The sequence below is a fragment of the Triticum urartu genome, chromosome 7A, assembly GCF_056163025.1.
Source record: "Triticum urartu cultivar PI428250 chromosome 7A, HENAU_Tu73, whole genome shotgun sequence".
Lineage (NCBI taxonomy): Eukaryota > Viridiplantae > Streptophyta > Magnoliopsida > Poales > Poaceae > Triticum > Triticum urartu.
In genome coordinates this window covers 694,146,085-694,167,788 of record NC_141879.1, presented here as the reverse complement: position 1 = coordinate 694,167,788, position 21,704 = coordinate 694,146,085, and the positions used below count along the sequence as shown (strand labels likewise).

The following is a 21,704-nucleotide window of genomic DNA, read 5'->3' as shown; positions in this document are numbered from 1 at the left end:
CGAAAAGGACAAGTCAGATGCTTACCTGGAGATAGTAGGGACGGTCACTTTGATCCTGGGCAAAGCTTTTGGCAGTTTGGAGGAGCTGGCTTTCGGTGCTTTCGGCGCTGGGGGCGGCACAACTTTGGACTGCTTTGGAGCCTTCTCAGTCGGCGTTGGGGAAGACGTCCTGGGATGCTTCGAAGACTGTCCAATTGGCGCAGACACCAAGTCCGGAGCGCTCGCCGGGTCATGAGCATGTTTGGATCTCCTCTCCCTGCGAGGAGGCGAGTTGACTTCTTCGTCATCAGTCGATTCGTCGCTCTCCTCGTCCTCCTTGGCATCTGAGTGCCTCTCGCCGCTCTCGCCCCCGCTCGCTTCTTCCTCGACGTCTTGCTCCTGCACTCTGTTGGGCATTGAGTACATGTCGATGAGGGCCTGAAAAGTCAACGATCAAAGGAAATTCAATCGACCATAAACAAGATGTCACACGGTGAATCGGAAATATACTTGATAAAACAGAATTATACCTGCTCCGGTTGGTGCGAGTTATCGAATGGAATCACCCTCCTAGACCCCCAAGGGTTGTCTTTGCTGCTGGTGATCCCCATCAACCACTCCTCCAAGGTATCCTCGCTGACATCCTCCGAGTGGATCCGAGTGGAATCCTCAAGCCCAGAGTACATCCACATCGGATGATCACGTGCCTGAAGCGGTTGGATGCGTCGACCGAGAAAGACCTCCAGCAGGTCCATCCCGGTCACCCCGTCCCGGACGAGTTGGACGACCCGCTCGACCAGCACCTTGACATGCGCCTTCTCTTCTGGAACTACCTTCAGGGGGGCTGGCTTCTCCACTCGAGCCAAGGAAAAGGGAGGAAGTCCAGTCGACTGACACGGGGTCGGCTGATCCTTGCAGTAGAACCAAGTCGACTGCCAGCCCCAGACCGAATCGGGAAGGATCATGGTTGGGAAGGTACTCTTGCTCCTCATCTGGATCCCCAAACCCCCGCACATCTGGATCACTTGTGTCTTCTCGTCACTCGGATTGGCCTTTTTGACCGACTGGGAGCGGCAGGTGAAGATGTGTTTGAAAAGAACCCAGTGCGGTCGACAGCCCAAGAAATTTTCACACATCGACACGAAAGAAGCCAGATAGACTATGATGTTTAGAGTGAAATGGTGAAGTTGAGCCCCAAAGAAGTTCAAAAAACCCCGGAAGAAAGGATGAGGAGGCAGTGAGAATCCGCGATCTACATGGGTGGCGAGGAGAACACACTCACCCTCCCTTGGCTGCGGCTCGGTTTCGTTCCCCGAGAGCCGTGCCGACTTGTGTGATTCTCGAGGTCATCGAGGTCGTCGAGGTCGTCATGGGTGATTCTCGAGCGGATCCAGTCCCCCAGGATCCAGCCCGGCGGCAGGCCGGATCTCGAGGAGGATCCGCCCCGGCTGGTCCACTTGCCCTTCGCCTTCGTGGTCGTCTTCTTCGCGCACTCCAGCGCCACCGTCTTCTCTTTCCCCATGGCGACGGGTCGAGCTCGAGCGAGAGTCCGGCGACGAGAGCGGAAGCGAGCGTGGCGGAGAGACCGGGAGAAGAAGAAGAGAGAATGGGAGTGCACGGGGCAGAGGCCTGGTCTGGGGCCTTTTATAAGGTTGTCCCCCGAGTGACTGACTGGTGGACCCAGATGATCTAAACAAATCCCGCAACAGTCGCGCGCGCAATACGTGGCGAAAAAGGTGGCGCGGGGATCGAGGAGGCTTGCCTAATCCGTCCCGGTAACCTCGGTTCCGTCCGTTTGGCGCACTTCCCAAAATTCGAATCCCGTGAAATCCGCGGAGAGCAGAGCACAGACTGAAGACAAACATCCTCTACATTATCATTCGGAATTCTATCGTGAAAATTCACTCGACAAAAACCAAGAATGGACCAAGGCGACTGAGAAAGGAGTCGACATCGTCACCTCAACTCATTGTTCCAGAACAAGATATACTCAGAGCACAAAGAATGGGTCAGAAGTGTTCCCAACTCCTTCCTCACTCAAAACCTGATCCATTCGGGGGCTAATAATGAAGCTATGTACCTAGGGTAGGGTCATGGATCTGTCCAACATACCCTCCCCAAGGACATCTCTACAAAGAATCAGAAGCAGTCAAAGAGAAACCATCATCCACTCGACCACGAAGATGTGCTCACTCGACCACCTTGAAGACACTCGACCACCAGAAGATGAGAAACCCTCCACTCTGCAACGGTCAGGACTTAAACCATAGCTTTATGGACATTTACAACACTTTACTGCAGACGTTACCAGTAATGCCCCTCCTTTATGAGCATTGAACCTCTAGGACAAGGGTTCGCACTTTCTGTAATTCACACGCATATATTCAGTCGACCACCTCCAGGCTCCGAGACGTAGGGCTATTACTTCCTCCGAGAAGGGCCTGAACTCGTAAAACTCGTGTGTACAACTCCTCCATAGCTAGGATCTTGCCTCTACATTCCTACCCCCCGATTCTACTTTCAGTCTTAGAACCACGACAGCGGATACAAAGAACTTGTGCACAACCTACTTAGCAAAAATGCAACGACTTCTATCCCAAGTATGCTCTATGCAAGGTATTTCGATGATATGATCCAAGATGATCTAGTATGACAATCTTAATGTTGTATGATGCTATGGTTCTTGCTTAAAAGCTCTTTGCTTATCTTTCCTTTTGCTTAAAAGCTTGTTTGGCTATTTGATGTTTGAGCTCTTTTCTCATGCAACGAACCAAGATAGCAATTGTGTATGCGGTGACAACTTTGTGACACAAGAGATGATACCAATATATGCAACAATGATGTATGTATGCTATGGGAAGTATGATCACTAATGTGCACAAGTCTCGTTGCCGGCAATACTCAATGGCTAGTCTCGATGGGTAAGCAACGCAAAGGAGTAAGGCTATGATGGCTATCAATATAATGGCAAGAGTGATATGTCCAATACCAAGATGAGGTTACCGTTTCTTGCGGACGGTATGGTGTCAAAATGGTGTACCGAATACCAAAATAGAGTCGAGGTGGTCGTTGTTGATGATGCGTCCGTGGCAAAGATGAGCGGCGGTGATGTTGATGTCAAACCGTACCTAAATAGCCGAAACACAAGAAGGGCACGGTACCGCAACTCAAATTCTCAAAGCAAAATTGGACCAAAATTGTCGGAGTTGGAGTTAGTAAGCGGTGGTTGTGTATGTGGTATATGGTGGGGCTATGCGGAAGTGGTGGAGGTATGCGGAAGTATATGTGGGCACCGGAACAAAATTTGGGGGAAAATGGACGGAAAACGGGCGGTGGAGAGGAAGTTGTGCTGCCAGGGGCCGGACATCCGGGGTCGTGGCCGGACATCCGGGGTCGTGGCCGGATGTCCGGGCTATCGGGCCGAATGTCCGGGCTCCGGATCCGTGGATGGATTCGAAGATCGTCGCTAGGAGAGGTCAAATCCGGGCAAAATTCGAAGAAATTTGTGGATGGAAATTGGGGAAAAGTGGATGGAAAGCTAGATCTACCTGCAACACACGAAATCCGCGGATCAAATCTAACAAAACTTCATCACACCAACAAATCACAAAAAAATTCGGTGCCATTTTTGGTGGGGATTTTCGAAATTGGGGAAGAACACAACAAAATTAGGCTAGAAAACAAAGAGGGGGGCTCCGAAATCGTGATCAACGTGGCTCTGATACCAAGATGATGTAGGGTAGAACCCTATGTGGCTGATCTTTCACGAAAGGAGCAGATCCCGTGAAGAACATGAAGAACACGAGGTGGAAAGAGAGGGAAAACACAAGGGAAACACAAGAGAAACACAAGAGAAACACTAAACCAACACAAGAATGTCACACATGTGCTAGATCCTCGGATACATGGAACGATACACGGTACATGATCAACTAGGGACGATACAATGGTAACGGTCTTCTCCGTGAGGAGGTCTTGAGTTCTTCCCTAAAAGGGGTCTTGAATCCGCTTGGGGCATCTTCTCCGGTGGAGGCTTCAATCTCCATGGAGAAGGTAACCAAGTGGATGAGCAAAGCTCTCACACAAACATGAACTAAACCATTGCTAACCCTAGAAAGTTGGACGAGGTGGAGTATATATAGTCTAGGGTGGAGAAGGGGTACACGGGCCTCGGTCCTTCACTATGCGCAGACAGGGGAGGCCGGACGTCCGGGCGTCGGGCCGGCTGTCCAGGCTTTCACGCGACGCAGGATGTCCGGGCCAGAGCGGTGGGCTTTGTTGCTCTCGGGTTCGGAGGGGTCCGGATTTCCGGGCTGGTGGCCGGATATCCGGGGGTTCGGGAAAGGCCGGATGTCCGGAGCCTGTAGCTTCTGGCGGCTGCGCGGGTGTGGTGGAAGGAGCTCCAGGGGCCGGTCGTCCGGGGTCGCGGCCGGATGTCCGGGGCCTGGGAGGCGTACTTGACTCCTTCCGATGGTTCTCTTCATCCGTGAACTTGGGGACTTGTACATCTTCATGTGCATCCTCGGGAGGGTCCTCTTTGTACCTAATCATGCACAACTACTCGGACTTAGGTAGTAGCCATGTCTCATGCATAGAAAGTGGAAATTCGGAGAGGAGTGAGTTCACCTTATCTTCGATAGCCTTGGCTCGGGCTCTTGTCATTGGTCCAAGTGGTGTCGTTGGAGGTGTAGGTGCGTCCATGGGGATGATCATGGGATGCTCCGCATCACATAGTGGTGAGTAACTTAGAGTAGTAACATGCATATGTTACTAGTCTATATTACTACCTCCACAATGGGGAATAACAAATGTGTGGTGTCATGCAACACTTCATTTATTAAGTTGTAGACTCATCTTGTCTTGGTATGTGTGATGTTACTCATACTACTAGTAACTAGCTATGTTACCACATCACTTTCTTTCTTCATTAATTACTTGCCACATCATCTATTTTGTCTAAATATGTGTGATGTTACCATCTATGTTAGGTTGGTCATAGTGGTGAGTAATTTATACTAGTGTCATGCATATGACACTAGTGTAAGTTACTACCTCCATAGTGCAAAGTAACGTAATAGTAGTGTTATAGATGGGTTCATTTATTAGCTTGTAGACTCATCCTATGTTACAGTAACATATTATGTTACTACTCTAAACACATCTCTCCTCATTAACTACATGCCACATAAGCAAAAAAAAATTGAAGTGCGCTATTTTACTACCTAAGTTACTCCTACTATGACTAGCCTTATTCCCATTGTCGGTAGTCTAACTGCTTTGAAGTTAATAAGTTTGTATATATTTGTATGGATAATTAAGTTTTATTTTCTCAAGGAGAAGGAATATAGTACAGTATGTACGTAAATGAAGAAAGGTATCCATAAAACTGCAACAGATAAGGGATTGGGGACTAGCGATGTGACAGTATGGACATGCATATGCATGCCTAGCTCTAGTGTAACAGGTGTATATACTGTGTTAAAAAAAACAGGTGTATATACTTCTGGAGAGCTCGATCATCTCAGATGTCTACTCTTGTTCGTGCAGCCTTGTAGGCAATCCAAGATGAGACCAACTTCCAGTAGGCAACTCATGATTGGGACCTTTATATCTTATCACATTAATAAAAGACCAACATATTCTTATCTCGGAAAAAAATGTTTTGTTGGCAGCGCCATCCTATTGGCCGGCCATCATCCGGCCGGACAGGTGTATGATCGACTTTACCCAGACACACCCTCTCATTTGAAACTGTGCCACCCCGGGAGGATGATGCACATACGCCTATTGATTGGTTGCCACCCTCATCTATCCACATCGAATATCTGAAAGACAAGGTAGTAGCTTCGATCCATGCTCCTCCTAGACCCTAAGAGGTTTTGCCACGAGGTGCTCTCATGGAACCGACCGGTCATCCAACTCCTGTTGACGAGGATGACTCCGTGTATTGGTGATGGCAGGCCATTCACTCTGCACCCACCTTCGAGAGAAAGGACACCTCTTCGGTGATCATGATCACAGCATGTTCGTCCTGGAAGCAAAGTACCACGATTATCTTCAGCGACGTATAACCCAAGACTGCTAGCCTTGTTCGTGCGATTAGGGTTGAGGCCCGATTGTGGGTGAGAATGTGAGCATTGGTCTCATGACACTCTCTTGATGGCGCTTAGCACTTAGGGGCATAGTGTTGTATGGCGTTGTAAATTCGGATGTGTCCCATTTTCGGGCTTGTACTACATATTTCTCTTTTTTCTACCGATGCATTGAGGCGTAAACTTATTGTGTCTTACACAAAAAAATATTTCTCTATGTCAAGCATGCATTAGACATGATCATACCCTGAGTCGGGATGAGCCTGGTTTTGGGTTGTGCCTGACAGCTCGTTCTGAAAAACCAAAGCCTGAGCCTGACTTGGCCCGAAACAAGTAAGCAATACAATTTTCTTTTTAATTAGTCATTTTGAACATAAATAAATTTTCATACCTTTTTTTCAATAAATCTTTTGAAGTTCGCCCTCTTCAGGCTTTTTCTGGACTTTCCTGCGAAAAAATTGAGCATGACAAATTATTATACCTATTATACTCCCTCCTTCCATCTATATAGAGCCTAATGTGTTTTTCGAGGCTAACTTTGACCAAATATTAGAGCAATAATATATGACATGCAACTTACACAAAGCACATCGTTAAATTCGTGTGTGAAAAGAGCTTTCAATGATATAATTTTCACATTATGCATGTCATGTACTATTAATCTTGTCAATAGTCAAAGGCGGTCTTAAAAAACACATTAGGCCCTATATAGATGGAAGGAGGGAGTACTATTTTTGGGCCCATGACACCAGGTTGGGACGCCCATGCTCAGGCATGGCTTTGATAAGAGCAACTCTAGCAGACCCCGCAAAAGACGCGAAACCGCAAAATTCCGGCGAGTATACGGGCTTGGCCCAATTTTCCGGTCAGAACAGAGCCCGCATACTCACCCGGCCCGTAAGAAAATTTGCCGCGGCCCGCAAACCGCACGCGCCGACCACTATATCTACGGTTCCCCGGCGCGTTGGCGGGTCGAAACCCTATCCCCTGCCTCTGTCGAGCCACACAATTCCCCACCCCTCTTCTCCACATTTCTCGCCGTCGGCGACCACCTCCCGCCTCCAGCCGCCATGTGGGGCCGCATGTGGAGCTCCGGACGCGGCTCCGACAGAACATCCGGCGGCGGAAGCAACCCCGAGCTCGAGCGGTGCGTCCGGTCGGACGGTGCGAGCAAGTGTACCAACCATGGCCTGTCGCCGCCGGCGAGCTTCCGCGTCGGCGAGACGGAGGAGTACGACCGTCGGCATGGCCGTACCCCGTCCTCTGTCGCGTCCTTCTCCTCTGCGGCGAGATCTTCCTATGCCAGGAGGTCCTCCTCTTCCTGCGCGGGCCTTCTTCCCGTGAAGAGGGAGTGGTCGGAGGAGCCGGACGACTTCGAGTTCGTCCTCATCAAGGAGGAGCCCGAGGAGCCCGAGGAGCTCGGCTGCCGCGGAGTTGTCCGGCCGGAAGACTTCATCGCCGACGTCGACGCGGTTGCGGCCGCCATTTCCTAGCGGAGCGTGCGCGAGGAGGCAGAGCGTCAGCGCCACGCCGAGGAGCTCGAGGACATCCAGTGGCGGCAGGCGGTCACCGCCAACCTCGCCGCCAAGGAGAAGGACGAGGAGTGGCGGCGCATCTGCGAGGAGCAGAGGGCGGAGTACGTCGACCTCTGCAGCTCCGGCGAGGAGGATTGACCTCCTCCACGGCATCGTCCATGGCCGCGAGCTCGCCGCCGTGAGATCCCCACCCCTCTAGTACAAGTACTAATGTAGTATGTAGTATGAACTAGTGATTGTAGTCTTTGATCATGTAAAATATTTGTAGTACGCGATGAACTACTCGCGTCTACGAGGTGCAATTTCCCCCGCGAAACTGTTTTTTCAAATTATGCAATTTCATTTACAGTTTCTGTTCGGCCACACTAGTTTTCGACCCGCAAACAAGATCTTCGTGAAAGTGAAAATGCATTTTGCGGGTCAAGATTTTGCGGGGTCTGCTAGAGTTGCTCTAAATGCTTTGCCACCTTAATGTAATCTACCGCCCTATCCGCCCCTTGCTCCTATTGGTCATTCTTCATGTTGTAAAGAGTATGTGCTCCTAATAAGTTCTTCTCTCCGTCGACCCCGTGTGTTGATCTTCTTCCCTTTCCTGTCCATTATAAATTTTGCTTGCCGCTAAACAATGGAATGAAAAAAAAAACGGTGGACTAACGGCGCCCCAGTAGACCTTTACAAAAAAAATGGTTCTACACGATGATTAGTGGTATTAACTTCTATTTTTTTAGGGGTTTATACTTGAGAAACGTCGGTGTTAGTTGAGACAAGTTGTAAGTCGAAGTTATGATTGAATACTTGTGGTAGGGTTGAAGTATATACTATTTATCCACCCAACTGTTTCTAAATTTCTGAGAATTTAAAGCATGGATTTCTATTGTTACCAGTTGATGTCAAGTTCTCACCGTGAAAAATCCCAAATATATGCTTTTGTTGATGGACCAAGCAATTGCGCCCTATGCCCCAGACTTCCTTCTCTATGGCATTTGAGGCACGACTATGCTTGAAAATGCTCCACGAGGCGAAAACCGCCTTAAAATCAACAGAAGAAAAAAAAACAGTCTTAAAGTTCCGTTTTTCTTTTTTTTGGGATCAAAACTTGAATTCAGATTTGGGCTCTTGCAAAGTGTCAATACGGAACGTGACCGGCGAAGTTAATTCACACCCAGCCGAAGATGGACTTGACCTTTGCTGGATGGATGGAAACTCTGATGGAGCTCACGTGTCAAGGTCAAGTTGATGTGTCTGCGGGAGGAAAGTCAAGGCGGGCAATGATCTCAACGCCAACCGGAACCGAGCGCGACACGTACGGTGCCCAGCAACCCAATTAGCGCCCGTAACATGTGATCGAGTGAGCCCAGCAACCAGCATGCATGCATGCGCACACAAAACCCATCTCGTGATCTCCTTCCTTCCTTCCACCACTTGAACTCTTGAGCCCATCAATCGATTGTGTTAACTGTTAAGCTAAAGCAGAATTAACCAGTGCTGCGTACGTACGTAGTACTATGTACCAATTGGACCCCGTGAGAGTGGAGGGAAAAAGGGGTGGAATCCATAGATCGATCATGGAGACACGCACCATGGCAAAGTAACTAAAGGGAGATGCCACACTTGAGAGAATGGGTTGAGGTGCCGTGGACGCATTGGTAGAGCTTATACTTAATCATGGGTACTCCATTAGGGACAGATACTTGCCGTTTTGGCTACGTACGCGACGTACTAATGGCGCCAAATATTAATTAAGTAGCTAGTAGGTGATGCTCAGAGTAGGCCATTAGTCACTCATATGCAATATTAATGGACCCCAGTACAAAAATTTGATGCCCTCATGTACCTCGGATCCTGATCGAAAGCATGACAATTAGTCGCTGCAACATGATAATTTTTTTGACAATATTTTACACTACATGACAATTTTTATCTTAGAACATGGCAATTTGTATACAACAGTATGGCAATTTATCTGTTTTTGCATGGCAAATTTGGAGCGTTTTTGAAAATCTGATCGTCAGATTTTTAGCACTTCCCATATTAATTAATAGGTGCACTGTTTTTGTAGTAGTTTATTCTTTCTTATACTTTGTGGCAGTGTAGTTCTTCCTTTGCGATGTGTTTTGCTGTATTTGCGCCTTGTCTGTTTTGTTTCAATAAATATGATGCATATTTTGATGTGCTCGAGAAAAGAAAAATAGGTGCACGAATAGACCTGCTATGCATGTAACAAATTTTGGTCCGATCTTTGTACGACACCTAACAAGAGCCATCCATCACGTTTTTAGTTTAAGCTAGATGATCTGATCATACATCCTACCAACATCAGACTCAAATTCATCGTACATGCAGTATTGCCGATCATTGCTATGACTTGAACCCTGGACTACAAAACCTACCATATTAAACCTTTGACTTTCTAAAACCATTTAGTCCGAACCCTATTCTAATACTGGGTGCGGTTTCCCATTTTGTGCCTTTTCAAAGAAAGTGAATACTTCATGGAATGCGACCGATCAGAACACCAAATATATCTATATTTTTTGTGGAGTGTCAAGAGATGAATAGGGATTGTCATTCTCCCATTGATGAAAAATTTCACCTTTTTTCCGCATCTTGAATTTTCAGTTCAAATCTAGCCAAAATATTTCAAACTGTATGCCCTCGAAACGGCTTCAAAAAAATCTGAACATTTCCTAGAATACTAAGATTCATGTGAACATTTCAAACTGTATATACTAGAATGTTTCTAAAAAAATTCATGTGAAATTTGCATTTCAACTTTACCAGAAGAGTTAATTCCATTTTTTACCCCTCGTTTCGTCCTTTTTGACAGGGATTACCCCATTTAAGCGAAATTCATCCATCTTACCCCATTTAACCAAAATATATGCCAGATTTTACCCCTCTTTAGATTTTTCCTCATTCTGTCGATTGATTCCCACATGATTTATAGGCATTTTTCTTTGTCTGTAGCCAGTTTTATTCACTTCCTCGACCGCACATCCGGTTCGGCTCCAAGCGGTGGAGATAAATACACTCGGACCTATCTTGATCTGCTCCTCGTTTAGGAATTAGGACCCATCAAATTGATCAATTCCATCGACTCCTGCCCATGCTAGTTTAGCCATTTTGCGCGCGTGACCTGCTCGTGATCGAGTTTGAGCTGAGCCGCGTGCGCGCGTGTGTGTGACATACTCGGCGTCCTTCTCCTATTCTAGCGCTGCCGCCTCGCCACACTCGCAACTTATGGTAGCTGTTGCTTGGTCTGCCAGTTGCTGTAGGTGCAAGCTAGCTGTTGCTTGGTCTGTTGCCTGCGTGCTGCTGCTGGTTGGTCTGCTTCGTGTGCCATGTTTTTGTTTTGTGCTTCGCATTAGCCCCTACTCCATATTGTGCGTAGCGCTAGGTGCTACTACTTGCAAAGGCACTTGCAAATTGATGTACGCTATCAAATGTTTGAAATGAGATGCAATACAAGCAGACATTTGTTTTGGTTGACATAACATCTGCAAAGAACGCCCAATTCGTAGAGGGGGCTCGGGAGAGATGCAAAGCGGTTGATGTTCTAGTGGCAGCGGATGCGGTATAACAGGACAAGGAGGAGTAGCGATGGAGGAGGGAGACATGGAGCGAGATGGAGGAACGACATGGAAGGGGCCTGCGTGATGTAGAACCGAAGAAAGAACCGGGTGTGCAATCGAGCGGGGAAGAAACGGGCTGCAAAAAATAAAAGATTGACAGAATGTGCAAAAAAAAGGGTAAACTCTGGCACAAATTTAGTTAAATGGGGTAAGATGGATGACTTTTGCTTATATGGGGTAATCCTTGTCAAAAAGGACAAAAGAGGGGGTAAAAAATGGAATTAACTCTTACCAGAAATATGTGAAAACATTCAAATCCCATAAATATCTAGGGAAAATGATTTTCTTCATAAGACATTAGAGTAATTAGTTTTATTTCCTAGAGCATTCTAACCTATGTAATCATATAAATAGAAAGTTCTTTCAAGTAGTTATCCAAGTATATTAACTTTGTGACACATAATCTGCAAACTAGTATGAGACTACTAATTCATAGCCAAACCTCGATCGCCGTTTGACAATTCTAATAAGCCTTTTATATTTAGATAAAGGTTTATTAATTTTCTCTAGTGGTTAGCTCACATCATGTCATGCATTGAATGTACGCTGCAAATGATAGACACAAATCATACGTCACGACGATAAGTGGGATAAGTGACACAAGGATCAGGAGGAGGCACATTTCCTCTGAATCATTGCCATGATCACCATCGATATTAATTGCTAGTCCACACTTATCCTTGCCTCTAGCAACAAAATATGTACACACTAGGGCAGACACGAATCTACGTGTGCGGCTGCCACGGGAGCCGTTCTGGAAGAGCTCACTGCGCACAAGACATCATAATGTTGAGTTGGCATCCATACAAAAGACATGCATCCCTATTCAGCTAACCCCCAAACGCATGTGGTGTGTGACCCATGTTGTTGTTTTGTCCTGGATCAACCGCCATGGCGCGCTAGCGAATGTACATTTGGGTTGGTGTGTGCACACTCGAGACATATTGCACCTCTTTTCTCCTCTGCAATCATGCACAATTGTACTCCCTCCGTTCGAAATTACTTGTCTCGGATATGAATGTATCTAGAACTAAAATACATCTAGATACATCCATTTCTACGACAAGTAATTCCGAACGGAGGGAGTACAAAATACTGACCTACTAGCCCGGGACCATCATTCTTTTGGCGTGGATAAGCTCACACCAAGGTAGAGCAAGAGAACGATTTTTCTAGAACTTTCTATGAGCGTTCAAATATATCTTGTTTCCATTAGGCACCTTTCTGATTAGTTGATGCACTATGTGTGTTAAGGTCACATACTTTATGAGAGATGGATACTCTCTACCAAAAAGTTGGTTATGAGGGAATATGTTTTGGTTAAAAAGCAAAGCTTAAAGGAGCACGACACTAACAAGTAGAGTAACTGATGTAGTTTCCTTGGATATAGTCTATGGAGTAGTACCCTTCTATTGGCCATGCGCCGGGCCCTCCGGGCACTCACAATCTGTCACGCCAAGCATAGCTCTAGGCTAACTAAAGCTTGCAGACGTAATGCGCATTCATTTGGTGCTGGTAAAGGTCCACTAAGCGATGGATTTAGCTAGCTAACTGGATGCTGAAGGATAAGGACGCGGCATGTTAATTAGTTGTAGTAATTAACAACTTGTACCACATGTTGATTTCAGCTAAACTTTGCGCCGATGCTCTTCAAATATAAATCCACCTATCTTGATCAGATTGTTGTGTGCAAGTTTTTTTTACCGGTTCTAAAGTTGAAAGGAAGATCCTACGAATGTGCTGGTACAAATTCATATGCGTTTGGCAATGAGGCTATGATGTGTAATACTCTTGCTATTTAACCTAGCTAGAAATATTCGCCAATGGTTTTGGCTAATAGGATAGTACTAATATTACCATCAATATCAGGACACATCCAGATGCTCCCCTTTATTGCTACTAACAAATCTCTGACTTTACATTAATTTACTCCAAAGAAAGAAGAGGACGATGCTTACGTCCGGCCTAAACCATACCATTAACTTCCTTCTTCTTTCTGGTTTGGAGTCTCCTTATAATAAGTGCATAAAGCAATAATTCTTGTAGAGTCCTAGATGTCTCTCCTTCCCGTGTATCCGCGTCTACCGGTATCACACAATCAATTAGTTTTCTTAACCCTTCGAACAAGCTTCTCAAGAGTTGTATCAAATATTAATTCCAATTATCTCTCATCCAAGAAAAAAGACACAAGGCCAAACTATTCACTAATTAAGGAAATGTGCACTAGTACATAATTAAGAAGGTTTCACTTAAACTTTTTTTATTACATGGAATTTATTCACTAACACGTTGTGTAGAATCAAGGCCAAACTATTCACAACCCCATTCCATAGGAAACTTCTACAGTTCTAATTAATGTAGTTGTAGTGACTAGTGCATGAATGATTGGTCCACCCAACGTTCTATCTTGCCTAGTTACTTGATCCCTACGTAATATACCTTGTAATTTATAACATACTCCCTCTGTAAACTAATATAAGAGTGTTTAGAACACTAAAATAATGATCTAAACGCTCTTATATTAGTTTACGGAGGGAGTATATACTAATTCCTGACTATGAAAACTTTTACAAATCTTAGTCAGCTAAAAACATCACTTAGACAAAAATTGGAGTATTGAAAGTGCACAACTAGAGGAAAATTTACGTGATTTATATGGACGCGATATTAGGATAGCAATAGCCAGATGTTGATCCAAATGTCAAGCTGAGATTTACTCAATTTTAGGTAACTAATAAGTAGACGACTTCACCAATTAATGGATGGTTGTCAAATATGAACTAGCCTGTCATCACCATATGACATTGACATGGATCCTTCGAAACTGTTTTGTTTATTTTAGAACTATGATCTTTTGCTCTAAAATAAAATTGTTTCACTGTATCTGTGAAAAAAATTATGTATTAATACAAAAAAAGATTTGAATTTTTTATTACTTATATTTCATAATCAAGCAATATAACTCCTTACCGATTTCCTCACACCAACTAGTTAACACAGAAACCTTAGCCCGGTGGTAAAATAGGAAACACACTTAATCATCGCTAGTGTCTTTTTCTTAACTTATCATAATGTCGTCTATTTTTGCTTATAGATATTTTATTTGCTATAGAAATTGCAGTGGAGATTTTCCCGCGGTTCGCTTCAAAAGGGGGTGGTATCTAGAAACAGAGTACACACTCCAAGCAGAAAATGTCTCATTGGTCTTATGATATTCCTTGGCATCACAAATAGACAATCCTCCTATGTTTTGCAAGAATATTTCTCCCCGGCCTCCTCTCCTATAAATACGCCCCATTTCCCTCTCACCCTTCCGCACCAGACACCACACCACCCTTCAAACAACAACAAGCACGCGGAGGAGAAAAACAGAGAGAACAGAGCAGCAAGAAGCTCCTCTGCTACGCCGTGAAAGTGAAACAGCAACACAACCATGAGGCCCGGAGCCGAGTTCTTCGCCGTGAGCCACCTGGCGGGGGCGCCGACGGTGGCGCCGGCGCACGGGCTGATCAACGGGACTGTGGCGCCACACTCGCCGTGGCAGTCGCCGGTGCCGTACCTCTTCGGCGGGCTGGCGGCCATGCTGGGGCTCATCGCCTTCGCGCTGCTCATCCTCGCCTGCTCCTACTGGAAGCTCTCTGGGTACCTCGACGGCGACCGGGACGGCCAGGCGACGGGGGACGCCGACGGGGAGAAGGCCTCGGCGTCGGGCGCGGCCAGGCCGGCCATGGATTTCCTGGAGCACGTGGTGGTCATCATGGCCGGCGACGAGCGGCCCACGTTCCTCGCCAAGCCGGCCGCCAGCCGGGCTGCCGAGGTGGAGCTCGCAACCGCGGCCGCGGCAGCGAGCGCGCTCGCGGGCGGCGAGGGGCAAGAGAAGAAGGCGGACGAGCAGGGCAGCGAGGCGAGCTCGCATCTCGGCGCTGACTCGGCGAGCCCGAGCCGTGATCACCACGACGCGACGAGCCGGAGCCACGTCCATGACCCAGACGCGGCGGGCCAGAGCCTCGACCACCACCACCATGACCAAGACGCGGCGAGCCAGAGCAGCAGCACGACGGCCCTGCAAGAAAGCTCGCAATAAAAGCAGCCGCCTTTTGTTCGCTACAGCTTTCCCTTTTTTGGGGCTGCTTTTCTTCCTCCTCCTTCTTCCTCCCCTAGATTTAGGATGGGCTGTGTAGATTCTTGGCGTGATTGGTTGAGCGAAAATTAATGGAGATATCTATGCGAGACTTGGAAGTTTTGCCAATCGAAGGTCTCTTTGCAGCCTCAAAAATGGTGGATCGTAGCATCATGCTCTGCTTCAGTTGCACCCTTCTGAAGAAACGGACGACACTCCACTCCATTATTCCCCATCTTTCGGAAACTTACAGCACCTTTAAGTTGGAAAAGAAATACTGATTGAATATTGATCACGATGAAACCCAAAGTGACTTGTGCCGGGAGACAAGAATAAATATTGATGGAGTTCAGATTCTTTTGCTTTTGTGAATGCAGCTGTCCTGCAGAAAACAAGCAGTGCAACAGGGTCAAGCAACATCGGGACGGCACTAGGTATGTAGGCCCAGCAACTGCACAATTTTTTGATAAAAAGTTAAGCCTGGGTCTACCTTATATATTCCAAAATCTGTTCAAGAAACAAGGCGGCATGAAGCAAGCCGACACTCACTGCACATGACAGTTCCTTCCGAGTAAAATAGGCCATTAGGCCACTAACTCAAAGAGATTGCATGCTTTAGGCCAAGAACTCGAGAAGTGATTGAATTTAATCAATAGAAAAATATACATAATTGATTATTCTAGACAGTAAATTATATATGAAGCGATACTAGGATAAAGAATGTAAGTTGACAAGAAGGTCTGGTTGGAGTTTAATCAATTTTTAACTAACTAATAAGTAATAATCCCCTAAATGTGCCTAGTTCACTTGGTTAATGGAGTGGATGTACAACCAAGTAATTTGGGTCCAAGGCCTCACAAAACGCTGAGTTTGGATTCTTATTATTAAAAAATGTTGTAGGGGCCACCCTTACCTCTTTACCAACAAAATAAAAGTAAGAACTCAGGTAGTCAATAGACGTTATAAACCTATAATTAAACGGATGCGTCACCAAAATACGATATTGACCCGCATCCTACGAAGCAGTTTCGACTGAAATCGCAGGATGCATTTACAGGAAGGAGAGTCAAGCATCACTTGCACGGAGTGGATTAAATGACGATAAAGGGTTTTCCCCTGTTTTATATTATAAAGCATACATCTGATACAACCATCTCGCTGGGCCGCAACACAGAGTGGATTAAATTAACCACTTCCTCTATAAACATGCATATATAGGGGAGTTCTCCCTTTGATCGCACCTCTTTTTATCATCGAGAGGAAAAACTCACACCATTCTTTTGCGATTAGAGGGACTACCTCCATGCCAAAATAACATGTCATTTGGAAATTTCCCGCCCCCAAAAAAAAACATGTCATTTGGTAATTGATACGGTTTTTGACATTTGAGTATCTTTTGGAAATGCATATCTAGGAATAGTGTTCACAGCTCCAAACAAAAAAAAATCGCCTTTGGACTTTTGATATTCATGGGGCCACAAATCGACCCCCTTCCCACCCCCACTAAAATAAATAAGTGGACAATACCGTGTTGTTTTGTACTCCATTCGTTCCCAAATATTTGTCTTTCTAGACATTTTAAATGACTAAAACATATGAATGTATGTAGACATATTTTAGAGTGTAGATTCACTCATTTTGCTTTGTATTTAGTCACTCGTTGAAATTTCTAGAAAGACGAATATTTAGGAAACGAAGGGAGTAGATGTTTGCCCTCCACCTTCTCTCCTATAAATACATCCCATTTCCCTCCCACCACTCTCAACACAAACAAGCCCCAACACAAGAGAAAACAGCAATAACCGAAGCAGAAGCAAAACTGACCAGGCGCAGCTCCTCTCCTACGCTTCCACATGAATACAGCCATCCTATGCTTTCTCAAATGTTAACCGCTTCCACACCAATACAACCATGAGACGCGGACCGAGTTCTTGGCCGTGAGCCACCGCGCGGGTGCACCGACGGCGGCGTCTGCGCACGTGGCACCACACTCGCCGTGGCAGTCGCCGGTGCCGTACCTCTTTGGCGGGCCGGCGACCATGCTGGGGATCATCGCCTTCGCGCTGCTCATCCTCGCCTGCACCTACTGGAAGCTCTCCGGCCGGCAGCGGGTGACGCCAACGGGGAGAAGGACTCGGCGTCCGGTGCGTCCAAGTCGGCCCTGGATTTCCAGGAGCACGTGGTGGTCATCATGGCCGGCGACGAGCGGCCCACGTTCCTCGCCAAGCCAGTCACCAGCCGGGCTGCCGAGGTGGAGCTCGCGGCCGCAGTGGCGCCAGCGAGCGCGAGCGCCGTCGACGGGCAGGAGAAGAAAGTGGATTTGCAACGCTGCAAGGTGAGCTCGCAGGTCCGACCTCCGAGGCAATGCCGCTGACGAGGAGAGCCATGACCATGAGAGCAGCAGCACGACGGCACTGCAAGAAAGCTCACTCTTAACAATTGACGCAAAATGATTGTGCGCAAGAGAGACAAGAAAGGGAAGAGAGTACCTATAATTGCGGTAAGCTTACTCTTGAACAATTCTAAATTCATGTTTAGCAATATCTCTGTCTCAGCTTTGTTTACTTCATGATTGTCTGATTTTGTGATCATACATTCATACGCAAAATGCCATGCAGTTAGGTGCGTGGTGTAGAAAACATTCATAATAAAAATTTCAATCCTTTCAGTGCTCATATTTAGAGTGAAAAAAAAATGGCCTTCTATCTAATACTCCCTCTGTCCCAAAAGTCTCAACTTCAGTACAACTTTGTATTAAAGTTAGTGCAAAGTTGAGACACTTATTTTGGGACGGAGGGAGTATTTCAAATGCTCATGTTATCTCTGCCTTGCTTTACTCTGTAAGAGAAGTACCTGAATTATGTGCCATTGCATAGCTTCATATCACATTACGTGTATCTGATATTAAAGAACAAGTTGTATTTTCTGTATAAAAACAGTGCTTTAATTCCAAATGTGTTCCTTATACAATAACATCACAAATGATTATGTGAACAATATGCACCATTGTAATCAATAAACCCTGATATAAGTAGTGTAGATCCTTGTTTTTTTATCTACTATTAGGTCTCCTTTGATTCGAAGGATTTTCCTAGGAATTTTGGTGGCTTGCAATCCTTAGGAATTTTTGCCATATTGTTGTTTGATTCATAGGATTCAATCCTTTAGAAAATTTTCCTTATGATTCTTTTGTACTACATTCCATAGGAATTTTAGCATCCACACAAACCTCTACGAAAGAATCCTTTATTTTCCCTATGATGCAATCATACAAACAAAACCCTGTAGGATCCAATCATATGTTTTTTCCTATTCCTTCACTTAGCATGGGACTAGCACCCCAGAGCGATCGAAGGAGCTCTTTTGAATCTTTTTTAGTAAAATCATATACTTGCCTAGATTTTGAAAGGACGCTTGTGAGAACAACATTAACATTTTACTAATTAACAGTGGAGGGCTTCTTTAGACTTCTCAGTGTATTTCTGGCCATGGGAATCCACATACTCTTCCATTGGGCTTTAAATGTCAATGCAGAGGTTTTCCCCTTGGCTTGTGAAGCATAGATGTCATGGCTCGGTTAATTGTCATAAAACAATACATGATAGGGATTATGGACTATAATGTTAATTGGATTATTTTCAGATACTGTACAATAACCCCGAGTATCATGATGCATTGCAGATGACAGCAGATTCATTCGCGGAGAGTGCTGATGAGTGCCTTGCTGCAGGCAGGGTTTCCTACGTGTCTCTCAAAAGAGGATTTCGCCGCGCTTTATAGATAAAGCAATGTTCGCATCCAAACAACAAGAGATCCAATTGTGAGTGCAAGAAAAGATTTGGCTTACTGGGGTAACAACGGAAGAGATGCAACATGCTGTCAGCTGACTATCCGAAGACCATCCAACATGTCTCCTAGATGGTCCCTGTCCTGCAGCCTACATAGTGGGTGCTACTACTGCAAAAATGCCAAGAATTTAAACATAGAGTCGGGAGCACGCTGCAAGAAGGCTGTCTTGATAACCATCTTATCATGCGTAGTACATAGGGTCCAATATATCATCACGAACACCAACCAGAAGAGGCGCCTCCTCCTACCGGTACGGTGAGATTAGGCATTTAGGAAATCGCCAATGTCTGAGGCCAGCCACTCAGGCCCAGAGCCTCGCGGACAAAACTCCACAAGAACTGGGTGGTGGCATATCTAAACCAATGAACTTCCAAAAAAAAAAGAGTGTCTGCAGTGATATTTGTTGTATCAGTAACTAACCAATTGTTTTACAGTAGGAAGGTAATTTTTAGCTTAGTAAAGTTCTGTTAAATCATATCAGATTTTCTTGTAAATGTTATTCCCTTCATACATCATAAATGCAATAGATATAGTTGTTTGTCTTCTCAACTTACATTACTATTCGGAGACAGAAACATAGCTCTTTTTTAGATAGCGAGGCCAGCCCATCAGCAAGATCACATAGCTTACTCAAACTTTAGAGTCTTCATTAACTGTATGAGAATGAAGTGATATTGTGTCACGCGTGTATGTATAATTCTAATGGAGGTTCTTACCCATAGCAACTCACTGTCTACTACCTATGAGCAACTTCGATTTTGTGATGATGTGAGGCACCGATGTATGAATTGCCTAGATATTTTGTGGATTAAAGTTGTCATCTTTTTGACGTCGAACTTATTGTAATAATTTCGGCTCAAAAGATTTATGCATTGTCCCCCAAAAATGATTGCCTTATCCCACTGTCCTCGTCTTGTCGTCAAATGCTTCTTCTTATCTTGGCGAAAATAGTCACCAAGTACTTGCACAACCTTTTGTCTGTCTGTAATGGTATGTTTCTTATCTTAGTAAAAAAATGTGGTGGATAACACGGCCATGAACTTTTATGCAATGACTTTGGTTGCATTGATATCATTATAAGCTTGTAAAGTTCTTATTCTAGATAGTGTGTCGCCACATTCTTCGCATCATCCCATATATATGTGAAGGTTTCGTACCAGTTGACATCTAGTCATGGGCCCAACAGCAAAAGCAAGAATTTGGTAATAATAACTGCAGTATCTTTATAGATTTGTCACTAAGAGAAAACACCAGAGATTCATGTATCTCGGATTCCTGCAGTAAATTCTAAGTTGGAGCATTCCATAAAGTAATTTATAAGTATTGGCAAAGATCATCCCCCATGATGATAAGAAATGCCAAATGATATTTTCCCAGATCATTATGTTGGATTAAAGTAGGAATCACTTGATGGTGGCCTGCACTAAGCCCAGTGTTACTTATTCCTTTTCTTGTTGGTGACAGCAGATTTGCATGAAATCTTGTTCTGCTACTCCTCCTCTTACATGCTCCTGATGCATGAAGCATCATCTGTTAATCTAATTGCAGCATCATTTTTTCTTCTGGCAGGTGATCCTAGAGCTGCTCCATAAAGATTTGGTCCTGCTTTTTTGCATTGTTTATTCCTGCTCCCCGCAAGTGCTGGTGTCACTAGCAGCAGTGAAAGGGACCTGACAAATGCCATGGATAATGCTCCTCTTCTTTTTTCAGGTTAGGGAAAAGGGCTTTTCCTCGGCAGTGGTGCTGGTGCAGAGCAGTTGAGCACAAGGGCTGTGTGACCTACCAGGGCTGGTGCACCGAGATCAGCCATGTTCTCTAAGTATGTGTAAAGTTTCATTAATTGATACGTTTATTTGCAGACTACATAATAAAAAGATAAAAATCTGGCCCAGATACAACAAAGAAAAATCATATTTTTATCTATGTATTTGTCTTTTTTGTGTACAACACATATGAACATATATACGTTCATGAAATCTCATACATCTATACTACACATATGTACTTATGTGTATTTTTTTTTCATTTTTTAAAATATAAAAAAAATATTTTCATAGAAAAAAAATACTCAGTTCCATGGAGCTCAGCCACCATGCACCGGGCTATCGGCGAAGCTTGTGGGCGACGGAGGAGTTGCTGTCACTCGCAGCTCGTAGCTCGGTTCGTCATCTCGACAGCGACCGGTCTTGGGAAAGAGCCGGTACAGATCAGCACAGCCATTCCTACCGGCCGCCGGCGATGTTCAGTTGAATTATGGTGCCACCATCTCCAGGTACCAAAAGGGAGGCACAATTTGATGATGATGGCATAATGCGGCAGTGGATGGATCATGGATCTGGCCCTCTTGTATTGAGCAAAGCAGCCCTTCTGCAACATGTGCTGCCGCCACCCGACCCGAGAACATCCATGCATCTCAACCCCCGTCTATTCAGGATAACATGTTTTTTACCCAAAAACAAGAGGCTGGAACCTTGTACTCTAAATGGATATTTTTGAA

At 45.3% G+C, this 21,704-nt stretch overlaps 1 protein-coding gene and 1 pseudogene across 2 annotated transcripts; both read left to right on the top strand.

Moving 5' to 3' along the window:
- Positions 1-14,538: 14,538 nt before the first annotated feature.
- Positions 14,539-15,487, top strand: LOC125520411 (uncharacterized). The gene has a single exon (XM_048685329.2). The coding sequence runs from the start codon at positions 14,672-14,674 to the stop codon at positions 15,320-15,322; it is 651 nt and encodes a 216-aa protein (XP_048541286.2). The 5' UTR covers positions 14,539-14,671; the 3' UTR covers positions 15,323-15,487.
- Positions 15,488-17,247: 1,760 nt separating this feature from the next.
- Positions 17,248-19,988, top strand: LOC125519359 (protein GLUTAMINE DUMPER 4 pseudogene; annotated as a pseudogene). Its single transcript, XR_015610150.1, has 2 exons — positions 17,248-17,858; positions 19,040-19,988. The product of XR_015610150.1 is annotated as a protein GLUTAMINE DUMPER 4 pseudogene (transcript).
- The last annotated feature ends 1,716 nt before the right edge of the window (positions 19,989-21,704 follow it).